Source organism: Vombatus ursinus, unplaced genomic scaffold (assembly GCF_900497805.2).
Source record: "Vombatus ursinus unplaced genomic scaffold, bare-nosed wombat genome assembly UNPS02014784.1, whole genome shotgun sequence".
Taxonomy (NCBI): Eukaryota; Metazoa; Chordata; class Mammalia; order Diprotodontia; family Vombatidae; genus Vombatus; species Vombatus ursinus.
This window is the reverse complement of record NW_020954562.1, coordinates 20,831,095-20,850,566: the sequence shown is the minus strand read 5'-3', so window position 1 is coordinate 20,850,566 and position 19,472 is coordinate 20,831,095. Positions and strand designations below refer to the sequence as shown.

General features: G+C 38.8%; 2 protein-coding genes across 4 annotated transcripts in view; both read right to left on the bottom strand.

Annotated features, from left to right (window-relative positions):
• Nucleotides 1-19,472, bottom strand: part of RXFP1 (relaxin family peptide receptor 1) — a 70,319-nt gene that overhangs the window by 29,912 nt on the left and 20,935 nt on the right. For all 3 annotated transcript variants that reach the window (XM_027866895.1, XM_027866896.1, XM_027866897.1), the window contains exons 5-7: nt 17,892-17,963; nt 17,736-17,807; nt 16,503-16,577 (exon numbers count right to left, since the gene is read on the bottom strand). In XM_027866895.1, coding sequence (XP_027722696.1) covers nt 16,503-16,577; nt 17,736-17,807; nt 17,892-17,963 — 219 coding nt within the window. The remainder of the gene's footprint in view (nt 1-16,502; nt 16,578-17,735; nt 17,808-17,891; nt 17,964-19,472) is intronic.
• On the bottom strand, nt 6,460-8,829 carry LOC114046553 (E3 ubiquitin-protein ligase RNF168-like). Its single transcript, XM_027866894.1, is given in 3 exon segments — nt 6,460-7,906; nt 7,908-8,410; nt 8,412-8,829. Coding segments are annotated over 3 exon segments (1,692 nt in total). The 5' UTR covers nt 8,772-8,829; the 3' UTR covers nt 6,460-7,077.

Here is a 19,472-nt window from a genome sequence, read left to right as displayed (position 1 = left end):
GGATCAATTATAAATTCCTTTATTTGGCACTTGAGGCTTTTTACAACTTGACCCTTTCCTATCTCTCCACTCCTCCTACACATGACTCCTTCCCATGCACTATGCTGTTCAGTACACTGGCATACTTGCTGTTCCTTGTGCTCAGTGCTCTATCTACAATCTTCCCTGCCTTTGCCCTGGCCATTCTCCAGGCCTGGAATATTTTCCCTCCTCATTGCCTCTTCTTAAATTCAACCCCTGGCTTCTTTCAAGATTCAGCTCAAATGCATCCTCCTGCAAGAGGCCCTTCCTAGTCCCTCAGCTGCTAGTGCCTTCCCTATAAGGTGCTTTCCATCTGTTCTATGTATCTTGCATACAGATTGTATATTGATACTTATTTTATGTTTTCCATTAAGGTAAGCTTCTTGATGGCAAATACTGTTTTTCTTTTGTATCCCTAGCACTCAGCACAGTGCCTGGCACAAAGCAAGCACTTAATGATTGTTTGATTGATAAAGCTGGTAAAAAGGCTAAATCAACACCAGGCTGCATATTAGAAAGTTTCCAGTTCCTATACTGATGTTACATCCAGAGAATTCTATTTCTTGTTACCACATTTTAAGAAGGAAGGTAAGGATGGCTGGACATTCTATTACAAACTTATGGTCTGTAACTTCACAGAATCAAAGAATTTCCATATTGGGACACCAGTGGTCATGTGATTCTACCCATACAACAAAAAAAATCCTTTTAATGTTAAGTGGTCGTCCAATCTTTGCTTGAAGATTTCTGGTGAGGTGAAAGCCACTACCCTCCTGAGGTAGCCCACGATACTTTGGTACAATTCTTTCCCTTATATTTCAGTATGTCAAATGGATCAGTGATCTCACTGATATAGGTATTCTGCCAAATGACATAGATCAAAACCCATCTATGCTTGCCTATCTTGTGTATCTCTTGACTATGTCTCCTGTAAGTTTGCTGAAGTACTCTACCCAATGTTCTGTAGGACCTCTTCAAATTCCCTTGACATAATGTATATGCCAATGGAGCTTGCTATGGACTACTGGTCCCCCTATCTTGCTACATGACTGGACCATCTTTTTTTCTAATTATATACATCTTTGATGACATCCTTCAAGTTACATTTCACTCATATTTCCTAATTTGTAACATCTTGCAACCTGTTTATATTCATAATGCACCTTTCCTCCATTGCTCTATTAGAAGGTCCTTAGAATCTATATTGTTCCATTAACTCATAGATATGTATAACCACCAAAAGGATATTGGTGTTAACAAGATGAACCTCTGTTTCAAGGAGAAGGTTGAGTTCATTAAAATAACTTGGTAGTTTCTCAAATACAATCCAGCCCACTCCCCTTCTTTTTCTGAATTATGGGTTCAACTCATTTTCCATTGCAGGGCGCAGCCCAGATATGCATACTCATGGATGAACTTTATAGGTTGTCTACCTGACTTCATATGAGAGTTTGGACACTTCATATCAGAGTTTGGCATTTTTAATATACTCAGCTTTTCTTTTGTGGATAGGTAGGTTAAACTCCTTTGAGAGATTTATGGATCTCATTTTGGAGTCTCTCATGTCCCAGGGCTTGATGCAGGTTGCACTGCCATTCACAAACACAAGCACTGGAAGGACTTCATTCTCTATAGGGCATTTCTTTTTGACTTGTATTCTGTGCTGGATCTCTTCCATGAGATAGGTGCCTGTGGTAGGAATATTTCTATCACTGCTAAATCTGCATCTTTGTTACTTCCAACTACTACTACTAGTTCTGTCTTCTGAGGCTCAGTACAAGTCATCTAATACCTCTTCCACATATCAAACTTTCATGTACATGTTTCTTCAGATTGAAGACAAGCTAATGCTAGAACTAAGACTAATTAATTCCTTTATTTTTTACCCTTTCTCCTATTTCCTCTTGCTTCTTTCAGGAACTGCTCCAGCAGTCATCCCCTCCTTAAAAGCCCATTGTCTGTTAAGGACAACTAGTGGCTCCAGTAGATAAGTTTCTAACCTTATCTATTTGGGGATCACACCACCAGCGGCTTCCTCAAGTACCCACTATGGCTTCATACTCTAATTATCTCAGCCCCACCAGAAACTATGTCTCCACTCCTGGTTCTCTCAATGCTCCGATAGGCAAAGGATCCTCTCGTGAGGATCCAGTTTTTACCACTCCTTGAAGTCTCCTTTCTATGTCCCCAGGCCAGTACCATTTCTATCTTTACCCTCCCCCATTCCAACACTATTTTGTGTTGTCTTCCTTCATTAGAATATAAGCTCCTTGAAGGTAGGGACTAGTTCCCGTTTGCCTTAACATGTACGCCCAGAGTTTAGCATAGGGCCTGACACTCCATCCATCCATCCATCCATTCATTCTATCTCGAAGTGGTTTGCATGCTACTAACCACCCCTACCTATGGCATACTTTTACCTTTTATTGCCTTTGGTGATATGGAATTCTTGGTTATCTCTCTAATGACTCTTTGTCTACTTTGCTAATTACTCATCTATTGTGTTTCTCAAGGGTCAGTCCTTAGCTTTATACAGCTAGGTGGCATGATGCACCAGACTTGGAGTTGGGAACACCTAAGTTTTCCTGCCTTAAACACTTAGCTCTGTGTGACCCTGGGCAAGTCATTTAACCTGTCAATATCAATAACCTTAGAATTGTTTTGGAGACCAAAAAAGATAACGTAAAGTGCTTTCCAAACCTTAAATCACGACATAAATGTTGGCTATTATTACTTTTTTTTTTTTGGTAGCTGTAGTTCTAGTAATAGTCATAGTTATAATTGTAGTAGTCATCATCTATCTCCTTGATAATCTCATTCATTCCTACTGCTATAAACTCTACTTTTATGCATATGACTTCCAAATCTTTATCTCCATTCTGGACTTTTCTGAGCTCCAGAACTACATCTCTGACTAGAGAACATCTTCACCTGTATGTTCCATTGGTACCTCAAACATAACACGACCCAAAATGAAGCTATTACCTTACTCCCAATCCTGTTTTTTTTTTTTTTTTGTCTGATGTATTCTTGTGCACTCTTTGGGATGATCTTTGATTCTTCCCTTCTCACCTCTCACCTCCCTTCAGTCTCTTGTTAAATACCCCTGGGAAAGGAAGCATACTACATTGATAAGTAGTCTATTCCATTGTTGGACAGTTCTGGTTGTTGGAAAAAATTCCTTATGTATTAGGGGAGAAATTGGACTACGTGACTTCTGAGGTCTCTTTCAACTCTTTAATTTTATGGTAATGAAGGCTAAGAAATTCCAGTACCAGTCCTGCCACTTTTCGTCTAGATCTCAAAGTTTCTGGTTCTTTGTGATGTCTGCTGTTATGAGGAAAAGATTGGCTTTACAAGACACGTTCCCTAGAACCTGGTTACTTTCTCGTTAGATTCTACACTTACAATTTTGATAACTGTCAAGAAGGGCTAGTAGTGCCTTCACTATTAACCTTACAAATGTACGGTTACTTAGTCACTTTTTTTTCTACAATGGAAAGAACACGGGATTTAGAGGTGGAGTACCTCAATTCCAAACTTGATTCCTTTACCCACTACCTGAATGATATCAGGTAAATCACTTAATGGGCCATAATTTCCTTACCTGTGAAATGAGGGTGGTTGAATGGGCCTCTGAGGTCCCTTCTTCTTCTAAAACCATGATCTTATGATTTCCACGTGCATATTCACATTAAGAGGAAATGGCATATTTGACACAGGTTGCTGTCTAAGTCAGACTTACCCTAATGCTTCATTATATATACTACCAGGTTGTTGTGATAAAAGTGCACTGTCAATTGTAAAGGACCCCAATGTCTATGATTATTTATATTTCTATACAAGGCGTGACTAGGAAGATCCTGGGAAAGTTTAATAAGACTAAAGGATGAGTGAGGACTTTTGTTGTGATACTGAAAATATTTTCTTAGAGAAGGTCTAAGTAATAGCTTGGGAGAAACTTGACTCTTCTTGCCTTTGTGAAGATTCTCTGGGACTGAGGAATGATTCAAAAAGGGACGATGACAAAAACAATACTGAGATTATTACTGTCCCCTATCTCTCCCTCTCCCAAATGATTTCTGGGTAGGTACAAAACAGGCCAAGTTCTGATGTCTGATAGGAAAATGAACTGGAGAGAATGACTTGTGAGAAATTAAGAAACATATTTCTTTCCTCTTCTCTCAAGATTTGAACCCAGTTTGTGCAAACCCAAGGCTTTAGTTCTGGGTGATAGGTCATACTCTAATTCTTCAAAAGATCTATGATTTCGTTGCTATGGATATTCCTACCATTGGTGTAAACATTAATTCAGCCATGCCTTTTTATCCTGAGATTCTTAAGGTTCTAAAAATCCTCCATAGACCTGATACCCAATGAACTGGAGCCCTTCTTTTAAATCTTTTGACATTCTCATACTACTAGTGCAACTCTTGCATTCATCCTTTGTGATCCCTTTCACTGGTGTCCCTTCTCTTCCAAAAAATTCATCTTCTGGACAACGCCTTGTCATCATCTCTTGCATGTAAGTCAATGCTGGCAAATATGCCATGGCCTACTTATAATCACTATGTCTCTGTTCTTTGAGTCACCCACTATTATTTTAATTTAAATTATTACTTCATATTAATCCTATGCTGAATAAAATTTTTTACTTCAAAATGTCAGAGGCCTTGTCAATATATGGTTACAATATATGTTCTTGTCTTTAGGCATACAATGAAGCAAATTTTTCCTTTAGGAGAATAGAAAAAAAATGCCACCTAAATTGTCTCTTTAGCTTCTAAGCATTAAAAAAAAAGCCCCTAAAGGTGGTTTAAAAAACAACAATAGGGGTAGCTAGGTGGTGCAGTGGATAGAGCACCAGCCCTGGATTCAGGAGGACCTGTGTTCAAATTCGGCCTTAGACACATAACACTAGCTATGTGACCCTGGGCAAGTCACTTAACCCCACTGCCTAACCAAAAACAAACAAATGAAAACAAAACAAAACAAAAAAACCTACAACAATAAGAAGCTGCTTTTCTAGCCCACACCTTTCTCCTGAATCCTAGAAGCCAGTTATCATCTTTAAAAGGATCAGACAGTCCATTACCAGCTCTTTCCTGACTCATAATTAAACTCAAAAACCCTGGAAGCATAAATTCCCAACTGTACCCTACACAAAATTTTCCCCAAGCAAGATTAAGTTTGTTTTGCGAACTTCTGCTAGCTACTATTACTAACAGCTGACCACGTTCTTTTGTACTTGTATCCTGGCCCAGCACAATATTTGATTGTTCATGTGAAATATTAGTTATTTTGCATGTAACTGCTTAAAACCACCTATTAAATAAGTGCACAGCATTCACCTTCTTTACCTTTTAAGCCTCTCCCTGTAAGGACTTTGAATTTTTCAACATACAATATTTCAAATACAATAGTTTAAAAAGTTTTATAGTACTTTCTTCACATCTACATCCAAAAGTAAGGGTTAGCAGTCCCTTCTTTTCCATATTTAATCTTCTTTGCAATGTTAGCATATTGAAAGTCACCTATATTCACAGGGTCTATCACCTGGAAAAGAAGTCTCTGATTTTGACCAAGGAAAAATTCATTTGTGTTTTCTACTACAAAGATAGCATGATATAGTAGAAAGAGGTCTGGATATGTAACCAGAAAATATGGGCCTGAATACCATTTATTCACTGTGTGACCATAGGCAAGTTCATTTAAACTTTTTGAGCCTCTGCTTCATCATTTCTAACATGGGTGATGATAAGTAATATTTGCAATTCCCACTCTATAGAATTATCAGGAGGAACTTACTTTATAATGCTGAAAACAAAAATATAATCATTATTACTTATGACAGGTTTTTTTTTTTTACATTGCTCACTTCTTTCTTAAAAAAATTACTTTTTATATAAAATTTCATTTTCTGGAATTGAAATTTTAAAAGCCAATTTTCCAAAATCAACATGATTGGCCAATTATCAATTTGTTGCCTGGTACTAAGATTTAAAACTGTCAGAGGCCAGAGTGGGGGCAGTGCCTTTACAGAAAGGAACCCAATACAGAAGAGGCTATCCTGCCAATGTCACTTGCTTCTTTATCCTATTTCCATCTGTAAAGACTGCTTAATCTCACTTTTCCTTCCCTGCTCCTCAGTTTAATCATATAGCCACTCTCATTTCCTTTTGCTTGAGGAATGAAGCTCTCTTCCTCTCAACTCATTTTCCAGATTCCTTTTCCCTCTCTCAACGATGCTGATCCATCCCATAAAGGTTTTATTATGACCAAAATCTAATTAAGATGAACTAAATTTAGTGATAAGTCACTGAAGTAAACTCCTTAAACATTCTGAGACATAGCAAGGAGATTGAATTCACCTTTCTCTCACTGAAGATTAAATCTCATCTTCATCCTTTAAATTCTTTAGAACAATTTCTCCTTTTATTTAAATTACAACTCAACAAGACACAAAGGTGAATAGTAATTGCAAAGGTATTTTTTTTTTTTTTGAGAAAGGATTATGGTATTTAGGACATTTAAGGACATCTTGGATCTGGCCTAAGGTATTCACCAACCAGTAGGATCTTTCATCTCAGTGTACCCTGGTTACTGCTAATATAAAAAACTAACTTTATTGTAAACTGAAGTTGTAAACTTCAGATTTCAATCTGAAGATGAATATTTGTAATGGCACCTGAGGAGCTTTCCTCTAATAAGACAGCCTCCCAATTAAGCAACTACTGAAAACAGGCACCTTCAGTGAACAAAATGCACCAAAACAAAAACAAAACCTATCTACAAGGATATTATGGAATAGGAGAGCATTATAATCAAGTTTAACTCCTTACTGCTTTCCCATATTCTGTATTTTGCAGCTTATTGCAACATTTGAAAAGCTATTTTGTGTGTGTGTGTGTGTGTGTGTGTGTGTGTGTGTGTGTGTGTATGTATGTGTGTGTGAATTAACTAGGCAATAGAGAAGGGGCATTTTGGTTAAGAGTTTGTTACCTTTTCTCCTTTATCATTAGCTGAAAGTTTCAACTAGATTTTAAAAGATGGCCACTATTCATATTTTGGACCCCTTGAAGGCTCTGAAAGTCCTGCTTCAGTTTTTTTCTTTGAACTTCTGCTGCAAACCCTTCTTCTTTTATCTGAATTTAAGGAGACTCTAGGGCGAAGGAGGTATTCATCTCGGGTCCTCTTTCTCTGATTCAGCTTCTTGTGCTCTTTATTCATTTCTCCCTGAAGCTGTAATGCCAATAATCTATCCTCTTCCTCTTGTTTATGCTTCTCAAAAAATAAGTGCTCTAAATCTATCAGTTTTTGGGTAAAGTTATTTTTTCTTTCCTCTTTCTCTGGGATGGTTTCTGGGCATATTTTCCTTGTCTTGGAAGAGAGGCCTGAATCACTGAGGGATTCAGACAGAGAATCCAGACTTTTCCTTCCTGGAATTTCTTTATTCACCAACAGACTAGTGCCCTCATTTTTCACCTCTGCTGTGCATTCATTCTCTGATTTGCTGGAAGCCTTAGTTACAACTTTCCCAGAGCAGAAAAATTTGGTTTTGGGCAGTTTGTGATTTGCAACATTACAGCGGCTTATAATTTCATCCTCACTGCTTGTTCCTGGCTCACTTTCTTTCACCCCATATTCCAGAGAAGCCCTTACACTAATGTTTTCAATTTCACAGAAGGCTTGTGTAGATAAAGTTGGCAAGTCTCCTGCTCTTTCCCCCTGCCACCTGGGGCTCTTCCCTTTACCAACGCTGACCTCCTTAGAATTGTAGGCTCTCCTGCCTCCTGCGGTTCCAAGTTCATTCTGTAGTGCTGGGGAGGTAAGTTGGGATCTGGGTGTCGTGTACTTGTGAATGTCTCTAGCATTGTTCAGCTTTCTCTGTTTTCTTTGGTGTTTTGCAAGGGGCAGGGTAAGATGCACTGACAACAAAAAGGGAAGTCAAGACACATTTCAGTGTTTTAAGGCTGATGCTTATTTCTTGGGCCAGTTCTTCATCTATTTTCAGCAGGTCCTCTCTCTCTCTTTGTCTTTCTTCCTCCTCCTCCTGCCTCGGTCTCTCTCCCTCCTCCCTAGCTTGCCTCCACTCTTCCTCATACCTTGGCCTCTTCTCCTTCTCCCTAGTTTGAGTCTCTTCTTGTTTTGACCTCTGATTTTCTTCTTCCTTCTGATTCTCTTTTTGTTCTAGCTCTAGTCTCAGCTTCCCTTCTTCCTCTGGTCCCTGCCTTTGACTGCCTTCCTCTTCCTCCTCCTCCTCCCCCTTCCTCCTGTGCTCCTCTTCCTCCTCTGCCAGCAGCCGGTTTATGTACTCCGCACTGAGGCGAGCCTCCTCTTCTGCACATGCCCGCCTCTCCGCGGCCGCTTTGCTCAGTTCCTCCTCATAATTGCCGCCTCAGCTCCCCGGGCGCACTGAGCCTGCGCGGAGGGAGGTCCGCCTCCAGCTCCCTGCGCTGGATCTTCTTGTCTCCGCCAGCGAGCCCGCCCTTCTGGAGGTACTGCTTCTCGATCCTTCGCCATAGCTTCTGATTGATCAGCGTGTTCTGGCGGGCCTGGGCGCGGGCCCACGAGGACACCCGGCGACAGCAGAAGGGGCAGTACAGGCTGGCCTTCTGAACGGTCTGCTGGAAGCACAAGTGGCACAGCGTGTGGCCGCACGGGAGGCTCACGGGCTCCACCAGGATCTCCGTGCAGATGGGACAGAGGCAGTCGGAGAGCTTGAGCGGGGCCTCCGGGGACATGGCCATCCCGGGGGCTGCCGGAGGAGAGCTCCCAATCCCGGGATCGTCGGGCGCCCAGGTCTAGAGGTCAGGACGGCCGGTGTCCTCTCCTGACCCCGGCACCGCCCAGTCTGGGGCTTGAGAGGCGGAGCCTGCAGCTTCGGCCTGGGATTAGCCCCGGGGAGGGCAGGGTTTCGCCCCTGGCTCCCAGTCACCCAGAGCCAAGCTGAATTGAGGGCGGCGAGGCTGCACCTGGTCTGCGCTGGCCTTTGTGACGTCAGAAGCCGCGGAGGCGGGGCCACTCCCTCCCTCCCACCCCCGCAGTCCCCAGCATTCTCCGCCCCTCCCGGCCCTTCCCTGCCCACGCTGAGCTCCCCAGAGGGCAGGGGGAAAGGGGCTGCTGGAGCAGTGCCTGTCCTGCCCACGTGTTTCACTGGAAAGCGCCGCCAAGGCTTAGAAAGCATGAAGCCGGTTCTCATCCCACCTGTCTCTTAGTCTACAAAATAATGCAGCAAGATCACTGAAGACCTGGGTTCCATACTATTTTTGTGCCATGGACCCATCTGGTGAAGGCTACAGACCTCAGAAAAATGTTTGGAAAGGCATAAAATAAAAGAACATAGGGATTATCAATGGGAGCCAATTATACTGAAATACACCTAGCAAAATATGAATAAAAAATTCTAGGACCTCTGGTTGAGAATCTCTAAAATAGCTCAAATCTGGGACTGTTTCCTTATTTTCTCTAAATTCACTTTTTTTTTTGGGAAGTTCTATCTTATCTCAATTATCTTCTATATCTGTCTGTACTATATCTTCTTTATCATCCATCTGTCTATACTATATCTCATCTGTTTCTTCTATAGTATCTGTGTCTTTCCATCTATCATCTGTCCATTTTTAAAAACAGTATTGTAAATGATACTGCTATCTATTAAGCATAGCTTCTTTTAAAGTTTTTGTTGTTCAGTTGCATTCTACTATTTATCATTTCATTTGGGTTTTTCTTGGCAAAGATACTGCAGTGGTTTGCTACTTCTTTCTCTAGTTCATTTAACAAATGAGGAAACAGAGCAAATAGAGTTAAGTGACTTGCCCAGGGTCACACAGCTGGTAAGTGAGGACATATTTGAACTCAGGAAGAGGAGTATTCCTGACTCCAAGCTTAGCATTCTATCCATTGCACCAACTAGCTGCCCTTTCTCATTTTATACCTGAGGACATTGAAACCCAAAGTCACACAAGCCATCTCAAATCATTAGGCCCCCATTTATTAAGCACTGTCTAGTTTTCAGAGGTTGGTGATGTACATTCCAGATGATGAGTAACACTGCCTATTTTCAAAACCAGTCATCTGACTACAAATCAGGCTCTTTCCACTACACCTCTGTTCTTTTTACATGCCTCCCTAACTGAGACATTAGATATATACTTCAGTACTTCAAGGACATGTGATTTTATCCCAGTGGTTATTTCTTAGCTCATGCCTCTACTGTATTTCTAAGGTCCCTGATGGCTCCCAACCTGATGATGTGATGATCTGTTAGTATATAATGTGCTATAAAGAAATGATGCCCTCAGAGCCTACACACAAAATGGCCCTGAGCTCCTCTTGTCTTTTGAGTTACTGGGTCAGATTTTCATATCTTCATGTCTTCTCTCTTTCTACATATAGTAGTTATACAGACACAGACACAGACACATACATTATTGTAGTAGCTACCACTTACATAGGTTTGCATAAGGTTTGCAAAACACTTTACAAATATCTCATATGAGCCTAACAACAGATGGGGAAACTAGAGCAGAGAGATTAAGTGACTTGCCCAGAGTCACATAATAAATACCTGAGGCTACATTTGAACTTATGTCTTCCTGACTTTAGGTCCAACACTTACCTACTGAGCCATGTGAACTTAGGTGAACTTGGAGTCAGGGGAAACCTAAATTTAAGTCTTACTTCTGATACTAAATAGCTCTTCGACCTTGGGCAAGTCACTTATTTTCTCTAAGCCTCTGTTTCCTCATCAGTAAGGGAGGGATAATGCTACTTGAACTACTTACGTTACAGGTTTGTTATGAATAAAGAGATTAGGAAATCTTAATGTCAGATATAATTTTTATCAAGTTTTTCTGAGGGTGCATTTAGTATGTCCTTCCACCTCCTTATAATGGACAGTTTTAAATCTGATATGGATTTGGAAATTAGTTTTTTAAACATTTGAATTCAATATAAATAAAATCAGCTCTAAGGAAAGATCCATATGTAAAGAAAATGGATACACTTTAGTGCACATATACACACACATACATATGTAGATATACATTTATTTTAACAGCTCACCCCTCTACTTTTTAAATTACTAACTGGTTTTATCTTGTTTTCCTGATAGGTGAGGTTCCTGGATATGTTAAATATTGTTAGAAGCAGCATGATGTAATAAAACAGGTTCAACTCTTATCTGAGACACTAACATATGACCCTGATTGAGTTAAAGGATCATAGGATCATAACTTAGCTCGGAGGACCTCAAAGGACAACTAATTGACGCTCGTAGCACCTATATCAGGGTTGTGATGAGCAAATAGATAATATATGTAAAATGCTTTGCAAAACCTTAAAGTGCTGCTACTTTTACTGTAGTGGTACTACAAGAGAATCCCTTTAAAACAAACTCCATCTGGGCCTTACTTTGTTTGTAAAATGAGGGAGTTGGACCAGATCAAAGGTGTTGAACGTGTGGCCCACAACTCTCTCAAGTGTGGCCAGAATCAGATTAAAATGTACTTCCAATCTGATTTTAATGTTTATGTATTAATGAAAAAATAAATATGTAAATATATGTTTTCTAAGTTAATATGCAGCCTGCAGGGATCCTCATACATAGTTTGGCATCTTCTGTTTCTATTTGAATTTGACATCTTTGGACTAGATATTCATTAAAATTCCTTTCAATTCTTGTATTCAGGGTTTCTATGATGTATACAACCATTTTCTTAGCCTTAAGAACCTAGAAATAAAACACTTCATGGTGAATTACCTGGATTCCAGCAAGACACTTTTTATAATTTCTTATGTTGTCATCATGTACAAGGTACAGAAATATGGGTGAAGTAAAAATACAATTAGTTGGCTTTGTAATTGGTTAAGTTAACTGTGGTTATACATCAAGGTTCTGTCTTGAACCTTCTTTTCTTTATACTTGTTCTCTTGGTGATCTCATCAGCTTTTTTGGGTTCAATCATTATCTCTATATAGATGATTTACTCATCTAGTATCCAATCCTAATTTTTCTCCTGAGTTCCAGTCACATATCACCGATTTATTATTGGACATTTCAAGCTGGAGGTCATAGTAAGTATATCAAAATCAATATATCTAAAATAGAACTCATCCTTCTTCCTCCCAATCCATGCTGCCTCTTCCTAATATCCCAATTTCTGTAGAGTGTACCACTGTCCTTTCAGTCTCTCATCTTCAACCTTTGAATAATTTTTACTTTCTCTCACCAGTCATATCCAATTAATTACCAAATCTTGCTGATTCTACCTCTACAACATCATTTACATCTATCCCCCCTTTTTTTTTTTAACATAGTGTGTTAAAATTTTATCTTGTTCTGGTCTCCTTGACCCTCCCTTTCCACCCTTCTAATCAGTATAGTACAGGCATGCCCTGTTTTATTTTGCTTTGATTTGTTATGCTTTGAAGATATTGTATTTTTGTACAAATTGAAAGTTTGTGGCAACCCTGTGTTGAACAAGTCTCTTGGTGCCATTTTTCCAACAGCATGTGATCATATTGTGTATGTGTGGCACATTTTGGTAATTTTCATAATATTTCAGACTTTTCCATTATTATTGTATCTGTTATGGTGATCTGTGATTAGTGATCTTTGATGTTACTATTGTGATTGTTTTGGGGTGCCACAAACCATACCAAACAATGTTGTGTGTGTTCTGACTGCTCCACCAACCAAATGTTCCCCTGTCTCTCTCCATTTCCTTGGGCCTCTCTATTCCCTAAGACACAATAATATTGAAGAATGTCACGTAAATATAAATATAAAAATATCACATAAACTTAGCTGATAAACCAGTGGCAGGATTTGAGAGAATTGTTTGTAATTCTGAAAGAAGTTCTACTGCAGGTAAAATGCTATCAAACAGCATCGCATGCTACAGAGAAATCTTTTATGAAAGGAAGAGTCAATCAATGGGGCAAATTTCATTGTTGTCTTATTTCAAGAAATTGTCATATCTACCCCAATCTTCAGCAATCACCAACCTTATCAACAGCCATTCAGCATTGAGGCAAGACCCTCTACCAAGCAAAAAAAAAAAAAATATGACTTGCTGAAGGTTCAAATGATAGTTGGTATTTTTTTTTCTTAGCAATAATGTATTTTTTAATTAAGGTATGTACATTTTTAAAGACAGAATACTATTGCCCACTTAAAAGACTACAATATAGTGTAAAAACAAACTTTTAAGTGCACTGGGAAACCAAAAAATCTATGTGACTCACTTTACTGTGATAATTGCTTTATTGCAGGGGGTGGAACCAAACCTGTAATATTTCGGAGGTATACCTGCAAGTTAATAGCAGGAAGTAAGATTGCAAAGGGGAACCTAGAAGTCATAGAACACACCATCCCAAAGATCAAAGGATCATAATTTGCAAACTGTATCAAAAATTAACCAAAATTCACATCCGAAGGATATGTGCTATATCAGAGGAAGCCATGTGGGCCTTGCTGTCTGAGCCTTGTAGTGCTATCATACATCAATATCAGATAGGTTCCAGACATCTGCAGTAAGACCAGCAGAACACCAAATGTTGTTAACTATGAGATGACATGGACGTGTTAACTTTAAAGTTTTACCCACAACTTTGAGATGATTTGGTTATTTTGACGAATTAACTCAAGGTCACACAGATAAAACTGTAAAAATGAGACCTTAAACTTCTGCCCACCTGAGCATTCTAACACCTTCATCTGCGACCATCCTACTGAGTGCCCCCATCTCTAATCTATCCTTGTGGGAGGGACTTTCTGTGACTTTCCCACTTCTCATTCTCTTCCCCATGCTGTCTACCTCGTTCTCTCATCCCATCTCTGTCTCCATGCTGTCTGCCTCTATATTTACTCTGTCTTGCACCATTTGTCTCTGTACTTTCTGTGCTATTTTCCCCTGGCCCTTCTGTGCCTTATTTGTGATTGCAGCCTAACTTCCTGCTGCCATTGTGGTGTTTTCTGGTAAGTACCCAAAGAACCAAGCTTGCCTGTCCCATTTCATAATTACATAAATTAATTAGCAATTCATATAACCACCACACTAGTTCAGGACCTCTGGACCACTCTGGCCTGGAATACTTCAGTAACCTTATAATTTGTTTCCCTTTCCCAACTGTCTCTCTTCTCCAATTCATCCTTTATATAACTGCTGAGGTAATATTTCTAATGAACAAGTTTTACTGCACTCACTCAAAAAGTACTAGTAGCTCCCCATTCCTTTTAGGAAACACTTTTGCCTCTTGGAATCCCTAGCTTCTTTCAAAGCTCAACTCAAGTCATTCCCAAACTTACTTCTTACATGAAGCCTTTCTTGATCATCCTAGCTGCTAGTGCCTCCACCCCATTACCTTGTATTTGCTTTGGTTGTATTTTGTATTTACTTACATTTGCATATATCATCTTCTCCAATAGAATATAAACTTCTTGAGGGCAGGGACTATTTCATTTATGTCTTTGTATGCCTAGTGCCTAGCACCATGCCTAATAGGCATCATCGGAGACACTTATTAAATGTGTATTGATTGATTGTTAAATGACCAGACACAAAGAGTAGTCATTAACATATCAATGTCAGTTTGGACCATGTTCTCTAGTGATTTAGATGCCTCAGAATTCAGTCCTTGGTACTTTACCAATAGTTATAAGTTATAAATTATATCAAATTTACAGATGACACAAAGCCGTGATGGATTGTGTGACAATGGAGTCCACTGTTTGACAGTGGGGTTGAAATCCAGAATAGATTCCAGCAGGCTAGGCTGGAGACCAAATCTAACAAGATTAAGTGTAAATTCCTGGGTTCAAAAAAATCCACTCTACCAGTTGGTACAGTAGAAGGAGCTTGTTTATGATTTAGATTTAAAGGACCTGAGTTTAAACCTGGGTCTTCTACTTGGTATCTGTGTAGACTTGGGCTAGTTTCCTCTCTGAGTCTCCATTTCTATTTATATAAAATGAGAGTGTTGGACTAGATTTTTAAAAAGATCTCTTACAATTCTGAGTCTATGATGCCAAATCCAGGATGGATAAAATATGGTTAAGCAATGGTAAAGGTAAAAACTGTCTAGGGCTATCAGTGGACCACAAACTCAATGTGGTCTAACAATGCCAGGGTTGGGAATTAACTACAGCCAGAAAAAGCTAAAACCAACTTAAGCTACTTTAAGAGAGGCATAGTGTTAAAAAGTAGGGAGTGAGTGTTTTGCCGTACTCTGCCCTGGTCAGACGACATCTGAAGTGTTATGTTTATCTAATTTTAGTAGAGATATTGGGAAGTTGGAGCATATCCAGATGATGATAGTATTGATCATACTACATAAAGAATATATAAATATAAAGAAGGGACTGAGAATATTTAGCTTGGAGAAGAGTAGGTTTGGGGATAGGAGGTAGAAAATATGAAGTGTCCTCGGATGTTTGAAGCAGTGTCACGTACAAGACAGATTTGACGTGTTCTGATTAGAGAGGCAATGTGTCATAGTGAAAAAATGACTGGCCTGAAATTAGGAGAGAATTGAGTTCAAATTCTGCCTTATTATTCTGAAGAAGTCATAGGATTATAGGTTTAGACCTGGGAGGAAGTAGTTGATGGGTCATGGAGTCCAATTAACCTCTTCATTTTACAGGTGATAAAATGGAAGCCCACTCATCCTTTCTGATCCACAGTTTCCTGACCTGTGCAATGAACACTTGTTCTAACACCTGTGTAACACCTGTTGGATTGTCATTGTAAAGATCTTATGAGATAGTAAGGATCTAATGAGGTAAGTGTGTAAGTGCTTTGTTAACTTTAAAAGCTACGTTAATATCAGTTATTATTATTAGCACCAGAGGATCGAATTCACACCAGTGTTTGGAATTTTCAAGGAGGCAGAATTGTGTTCCATATAAGGAATATTTCCCTAACAATTAGACCTATCCAAAAGTAGAAAGGTTGCCTTATCAGGAGTAGGCTCACACTTGCTGAAGTTCTTCAAGTATTATACTGCAGATGGTCCAGTTGATCTTTGGAAATCCTTTTTTTATTCACAGCTTTTGTGACTCTGGGAAATGTTTTGAAGCTAGTGAGGAAGGAAACAGGTTTTATGGTTTCACCCTTTGCCCTTCTTTGTTTTGTTGGGTGGGTGATTTGGAAATTTGGAGGTTTTTAAGATGGTTAGAATGTGCAAGAAATAGAAATTGGAGAGGTAGAGTATCTGCCACGTGATGAAGGTTCTGCTCAGCTCAGTTTACCACACCTAGCTTAGGTTATGCAAACAGGACATTATCTCATTCTTCACTAATTAAGACAGACATCAGAGCAGACGTGCTATGCCCTCTTGTTGAATTCGAGTATACTTAATATGATACCTAAGGCAGAACTTACCTCGGGCTTTGCCAAGAAATCTGATGAATCAAACAGAATTAAGGTAAGAAAATAATAGCTTGTGCTCTTTCAAAAACAAAAGGAGAAACTTACAGCCAGTGTAGTCTAGGCATATGCTGGCAAAGTGGCTTATCAGGTAAACGGACAAGAGAATTATTCATCAGTGCCCTGGAAAGAGAAAAGAAATGTTTTCTGACATACTTACAATGAAAGAAGTCAAAAGATTCCAGGGGTCTTTTCTCATCTCATCCAAGCTGGTGTCATTGTATCCTTTGATAAAGCTGGTAGAATCCAATAAATCCAATAATTTCCTGCCACACAAAGAAAGCTGCAGCAACTGAGCTGAGCAGTTACAGGCCAGCGGCCCTGACAAACGAACCTCTCTCACTCCGAAGCTGCTTATAGACAGTAGTTTAAAGTAGGGAGAGCAGGAACCCTTGGGCTTATGTTTTTGAGCTTGGCCCATTCTGTTGCTGTTGCAGAGATATTTTCTTGGAAGGAGGGAAAACTAGTGAACCAAACAAGATGTGTTGGTAACAGTACAGTGAATGGGCTTTTAGGGTTCTGTTATTTTCTGAGTGGCTCTCTTTGCATTCCATTGTGTTTATTGTGTATATCTTTAGAGAAATCTTAAGTGCCTGACTGTGCTGGGATTTGATTGAGCTCTTGTACACAGAAACACTGAAGTATATGTTTGATGATGCCTTTGTGATACAAGGTCAGTAAATGCTGCATTCTTGACAACAGCAGTGCGGTTCATTGTTCTCCCAATCGCTCCTATAATTGAGATGACGGAGCCGATAGTCAGAGCTACTTATAGGTGCCTGACACTACCTCTTTAAATGTCTTCTTAAGTTTTGGGGTAACCAAATGCTTATCAGTGACTAAATTTCAACTGCTATTTTTTGTGATGCATATTTTGAGTTTCTAATTTAAAAGATCATTCATTTTAACTTTGACCAGAATCATTAAGGAAAAAGTTGAGTTTTTCTAATAATTAAGACAAACCTGAGTACAGTCTTGGTTTGTTAAAGATAAATTACAATATACATAGTAAGGCTGTATCCAGCTTTAAAAGGTTTTATACTCCAAAGATGTTCTTTTTACTTCTATATTCAGAAACCATTTGTCATGGAAAAGATCAAGGAATAGAGATTTTCAAAATGTTTTACAATCTTTAAAATTGGACTGACAACTTCATTTTCCATGATTAACACATTGATAACAATGGGGGAAGAACCTTTAGAATCTTTTGCTAATCCAATTTATCCCTATTAAGCTTAAACTAGTAAAAAAATTTTTTCATCATTATTAAATTGTACTTACAGGAGGATAAGAGAATTAAGCCCATAAAATGTTAATGGAGAAATCCTACTGAGTTGGTTATCTTCAATTATCCTGCCAAGTAGAAGAAAACTTTGTTTTCATTAATATATTACAATGTTGTAAAAACGAATGTTTTTGCCTACAAAGAAAACATACAGCCATTCCAATCTATGGAGATCTTCAAACACACCAGGCTTCAAAACAGTTATCTTGTTGTGGCTCAGATACCTGAAAAAAAAGATAATGGAAATACGCTTTAGAGTTTATTCTATTTGTCGAACAAATATGGGGGAAAATTAAGTCAATCTAGAGATATTAAAATATGTGGAGTTTTGGTATTGCAAAGGAAAAAAAATCTGATGACTAGCCTAATTTTTCATTTCTTATTTGGAGGTGAGCTATCCTACAGACATTAATTTTTAAGAAGGTAGCAAAAGTGTATACATACATTTTCATTTTACTAATGACTACTATGATCAATTTTGGGGGGCTATGATAATGCCGCTGTGTTCCGAAGTCAAAAAACCTGGGCTCAAAACACAGTTCTGCTGGTTTTTTTTTTTTTTTTTTTTACTAATTAACATGATTGGAAGGAAGTCACTTAACCTCTCTAGGGCTTAATAAATGCTTATTCACTTTATCCTTTTTTCATTTGCAAAATGGGGATAACACCTGTGCTGTCCACCTCACTGGGTTTTGTGAAGAAAGTAATCTCCAAAACACAATAAAAAATGGATATTTATGAAGGGTTTTCTGGTTTCCTTGGTGTTCCTTTGTTTCCTTTTCTTCCTTCATCTGCCCTCTCACTATCGTTATTCCTTAAAGCTCAATCTTTTGCTAGAGATTATTTTTTTCTCTTTTCTCTCTATAACAGGGGTTCTTAACCCCCCCCCAATTTTCTCAATAACATGAATCCTTTTTTTTTGTATCCACTGTTTGAGGAACTACATACTGACAAAAATTTACCATAAATTTAATAATGTTTTAAAATGAATATTTTGTTAATCATAACACCCTGTATATACAATTATAGTACACGGTTAAGACATTTATTTAGTCTACAGAGTATTTATTATATTGAGTCATGCTGCTTATTTTGTTGGTGTTGAAGATAAAAAGACAGTTTTTTTTTTTGGTCAGATAGTTTTACTGACCCCCTGCAATGATAACTCTATAACCCTATAGGGGTCCATTATCTTTGGATTGTAAATTATTGATATATGCCAAGCTACCTATCTAGAATGGATTTCCTGATGTCCATTTAAATCCTAGCCACTCCTCAAGGGACTCTTCAAGATCCCATGAGGTTTTTGTTAAGTATTCAGTCCATTTGGATGTTTCTCTTTTCTGAATTTCTAGGTCATATACAGTTCACACTTTATCTACTATCTGGAATGCCCTTCCTCTACCAGGAGAGTGTCATACTTTGTGGATAGTGGGGATGATCACCACCACCAATGTGACCTACTTCCCTCCCTAAAACCCTAAAGCTAGGGGAGAAAAGGCTTTATTCCCATCCTTGAATTCCAGGTAGATGATAGGATTCAAAAATAGCTTCTTCTCTTTCCCTGGTGTTTCCTAGGGCTCTTCTATATGCAAACAAATGTAGGAATCTTCAGGGGAGTCCTACTAACCAAAAAACACTGGCATTACCACAAGACCCCATTCTCTATCTAGCTTCCATCCTTATTCCTCTCATCTAACATTTATTTTTAAAATCACTTTTATGCTTTTAAA